General features: G+C 46.4%; 2 protein-coding genes across 2 annotated transcripts in view; both read right to left on the reverse strand.

Moving 5' to 3' along the window:
- The window catches only part of LOC119286344, an 8602-nt gene extending 7644 nt beyond the window's left edge, over nucleotides 1-958 (reverse strand). The window contains exons 1-2 of the mRNA XM_037565718.1: nucleotides 826-958; nucleotides 691-744 (exon numbers count right to left, since the gene is read on the reverse strand). The gene's annotated coding sequence lies outside the window, so the exon portion shown is untranslated. The remainder of the gene's footprint in view (nucleotides 1-690; nucleotides 745-825) is intronic.
- LOC119283571 lies at nucleotides 334-3920 on the reverse strand. The gene is made up of 4 exons (XM_037563054.1): nucleotides 3828-3920; nucleotides 2204-2274; nucleotides 1418-1911; nucleotides 334-958 (listed from the first exon to the last, which is right to left on the reverse strand). Exons 1-4 carry the CDS (start codon nucleotides 3918-3920, stop codon nucleotides 438-440), a joined length of 1179 nt encoding a protein of 392 aa, XP_037418951.1. The 3' UTR covers nucleotides 334-437.
- Nucleotides 3921-4500: the final 580 nt, after the last annotated feature.

The raw sequence follows: 4500 nt of genomic DNA on the forward strand, positions 1-4500 counted from the left end.
AACCCTAGGGTTCCCGCCGCCGCCGCCGTCGCCGGAGAAGAACTCGGCGGCGTTTTATTTTTTATTTTTGTCTCCTTCCTGTTTTGGAGGCGTGCCCGAGTTGAACCCGCGTCGCTGCGTGCGGCCCGGACGGAGCTTGTCTGCGGCGCGCGCGTGGCTGGCATGTGGACCTAGTATGTCAGTGGGAGCGGGGAGTGTGACGGTTTTAGTTGAGGGGCCCGCGTGTCATCCGGTCTGATGCCTGGACAGGTTGGCTTAATCTTTCCCTATATATATATATATATACTAATAAAGCACGGAGTGCTTCTGCCCGTCCGTCGTCGTCACTTTTGCAAAAAAAAACCTCCGTTTTTGAGTATTCAACCCGCAGTCCCTTTTTAAGTTGCTATCTCAGAAAACGATTCGTTATTACAAAAAGACCCTGTATTTTCGACTATTCAATCCTTATTGCAGGGGGCAGCCATGACGGGGAGGCGGCGCTGGGCGGCGCAGCTAGGCGGGAGGAGCGCTCTGAAATGAAGGAGGAGAAAAGTGGAGAGTCGGCGGGCTGGGTCAACCCATCGGCATCTCCCAATCGATCCGGATCGGAGCGACTCAACGAGCCTGCGGGCCGGTATGCGGCTCTCCTGCAGAGGGCGGCGACCGATGGGCGAGCGATGGCGGCCGAATCCAGGTGAGTGGCGGCGGGACCTTGCAAGGCGCCGGGTTTCTCTGAGGCGGCGCCATGGCTGCTCCGGCGTGCTCCTGAAAAAAAACGAGGGAGGATGAGTGAGAGAAAGAAAACTAGGAGGAAGGAGAGAAACGAGGGGAGGCACAGGAGTGCACTGTGTTGCTGGGCGGGGGCGGACGGGCTGGGCGTGCGGAATAACAGCGGCGGCCAGATCCAGGTGAGCAGCAGCGGGACCTTGGAAGGCAGCGGGTTTCACCAAGGCGGCGCCATGGTTGCTCCAGATTGCTCCTGAAAGAAAACAAGGTAGGATGAGTGAGAGAGAGAAAACTGGGAGGAAGGAGAGAAACGAGGGGAGGCACGGCAGGGCACTGTCTTGCTGGTTGCTCCGGCCGAGATGGGATGAGGCGCGACGCTCGTCTCCTATTAAAACAATAAACAAGTGTGAAGATTCTGCCGAACTTTATTGCTGGTCGAACTTGTCAGCTTCACAAGTTGACTCCCTGGTCACCAACGACGAACACAGAAACCCAGAGTGGAGTGGGGATTAAAATAGTCGGATTGAAACTAGCATCGGAGCTGGATCTTACTTAGCCAAGAACTTCTTTTCCTCCCAAAAGGAAATGAAAGGAAATCAAATAGCGGCTAGCAAGAACCTGTAGTTGTTGGATTCATGTCTGCGTAGACTAATCCCACAAATAAATTGACAGCAGAGGAAAAAAGCAGAATGAATCGAAGAAAGAGAGCAACCAAAATAGTCAAATGCAGGGGCGCCTCCTCCTTCCCCGCTAAGAACACCAAGGATCCCCTCCGAGCTCCCGGAGAGAGAGAGAGAGAGAGAGAGAGAGAGAGAGAGAGAGAGAGAGAGAGAAGCATCACAAGGCGGCAGTGGTGGCGAGGTGGCCGGCCGGACCGGACCGGAGCAGAGCAGCCGGTGGATGGAGATGGCCGGGCCGGCAGGAGCGAAGTCGCGGAGGTGGAGTAGTAAGTAGGAGTATATACAGATATCCACACAGTACCCCAGCGTGTGGATCGGAGGAAGGGGGAGAAAATCAGGTGGTGGGCGGTGATCTGATGAGAAGGCTCGAGAGACTTCAAAAGTAGGTGGGCTGGGGGCAAGAAAAATGAATTTTTTTTTAAGATTGGAGGCTATAGTGCAGCATACTTTCTCCTGCTGCGCACGAACGATCGGTTCGGAATCTGGGAAAAAACACCGTGTTTGTCTCGGAACATCGACCGATCTTCTATTGTTTTCGCACAAAAATTGCTTTCAGAGCACAGAACGCATGCTCTACTCACGCTGCTAGGTCAGTACAGTAGTGCATTCGTATTTCGCGGGTCAACAACAGTGCATGCTGTTACACGATATTGTAGACGAATTGAATTTAATGAATTCAATGTATGGGATCCTCAGGTGCTGGTGCTGCTCATGCTCAAATCCTCTGTCAGTGCATACATTTCCCGTGACGCCGGAATTAAGTAGTCTCCACCAGTTCATCACGCATATCATGTTGTACCACCATGCCACCGGCTGACCGGACTATACAACTTGGATGTTCTAGAGATATAAGTTTCACTAAACCAAAAACACAATGTGCACGCAGAGCCTAACAATGAATGTATTATGTCAGTTCAATTCGTTCATCAAGAGACAGATAAATAAAGCTCGAGATTGCTCGAAGGCGTGTGTGTTAAGAGATTAATGTAGTTTCACAAGGCACCAAGAAGGATCCACAATCTCTACCCATAGAAATAGCATTCAACTCGCCCAGTCGACCCCTAGCCGTCCTCAGATCCAGCCAATTCTAAAATACGCAAGACATAGTAGGACCCAGTTTGAAATCAGCAAAAAAAATAAAAATTGTGGGGCGGACGGCGAACTTATTATAATAAAGTTACACAATTTTGTATTCATTTGCTACATGGAAATTATATCGTGCATGTTGGTGAGTAATTTTAGTGATTTAGTTTTGCATAAGTTTATACAAAGATTTGCTTGATCATCATGTGCAGAGGTAATTCTGCATTTTGAAGGAAATTATTTTCTTGGGAAACAAGGTAGTTGATTTTGATCCAAATCCAATGATGTTTTTCTCATTTCCTTGTGAAATCTACGGAAGTGGCATATATTTGATCGATAATCTGGTAAAAAACCTTTATAGACCAATGTTACATACATATATAGACAGTATCATTTTGTTTTTGTTTTGTTAGGATCAATGTTGTAGCCCAACAGTTACACACCAATGACGTGATAATAAACATTAAATTTTCTCCCGTTGCAACGCACGGGCATTTGTGCTAGTGGTTGATAACTTGTATAACGATATAATTGTGGCGGTTGGTGTCACTGACATGCTGGGTCCCTTTGGGGCCAACGTACTTGCCATCACCACGAACAGAGACAGCTAGATTGCGATGTTAGATTCGCATCATTTGGAGCAAAGGTTTCTGAATTCTTTTTTAAAAAAAACCACCCATATATTAATTAACTAGCAATTCTTACAATCGAGTATTACAAGGTTTGCCACGCAGGACGAAACACTATTACAGTAAGCACCATCGAATTTGCTATCAAAACTAAATTTCGTAATCTCACGCGCCACCCTATTGGCCTGTCTATCAATTTTCACGATTTTGATATCCTTGATTAACTTAGAAACACTCTGCGTCTCCTTTTTCAGATCCATCAGAGGAGACCTATTAATGGATTCCTTTGCCAGAAAAGAAGCAACAAAAAAAAGTCGGTTTACAAAATAATTGAATTGTGAAGTGTAATACCAATGTATAATCCGGCGAGACACGTTCGAAGTTCCGCTTCATCCGCACAATTACACAAACGGATGAAATCCCACGAAGAAAATAAAACTCCCCTAGATGATTCTTGGCGACAACCCCAATACTGACAGATCTCATGCTCTCCACAAAGCTAGCATCTACATTTATTTTGGCTTTCAAAGAGCACGACTATTCGAAGGCGGGGCAACGCATATCCAATTATCCACCACCCCTTTTGCCCTTATTGAAGTCCAACTGTACACAAGTGTTAGCCACCGATAAGTGTTAGCCACGCAGACAAAGATTCTTTCCCCTCTTCAAAAATCAAATCGTTCCTTAGATGCCAGGCTCTCCAGAATATGAATAACACTTGCTCACGTACCGGTGACCCCAGTTGGTCCAGCAGAATGAGGAACCAGTCAGGCCCCATAAATCCATAAAACTCCTCACCTGAAATATTCCATACTTCCCTCATGGCGAAACGGAAAGTGCACGCTTTCAGGCACGTCACAGGGGCATGAAAAATACTTTCATCCTCAACACCATAGATAGAACACATCCCTGACATCCTTTGATGATGACATACTCTATTTATCTGTACCGCCAAATTGTTTGACGCAACACGCCATGCAAAAAATTCTTATTTATTGCGGAACTTTGGCCTTCTAAATAACATCCCACAACCTCCTTTCCTCATTAATGGCACGGCTAGACATTCCATTCTCGCCCTTACCATCTTTTAGACTTAAGGCCAGTTTGTATGCACTTTTAATGGAAAACATGCCATCTTTCTCAAAGTGCCAAGCAATTAGATCACCCTCTTCAATAGACTGAATACGTAAGCTTAGGATCTCCTCGGCATCATGGTGATAGAACAAGTGCCTAATCAAATTTTCATCCCAACGTCTTGTTCCGCTGAAAAATAATTCTGAAACCCATTTCAGTCTAGTTTGGTTTTTTCCCAATAACTTTAGGCCCAAATTCCTAGGAAGCCAGTTATCTCTCCAGATATTAACATTTTTATCATCGAACACTCTCTAGATGACCCCTTCTTT

This window comes from Triticum dicoccoides, chromosome 4A, assembly GCF_002162155.2.
Source record: "Triticum dicoccoides isolate Atlit2015 ecotype Zavitan chromosome 4A, WEW_v2.0, whole genome shotgun sequence".
Classification (NCBI taxonomy): Eukaryota; Viridiplantae; Streptophyta; class Magnoliopsida; order Poales; family Poaceae; genus Triticum; species Triticum dicoccoides.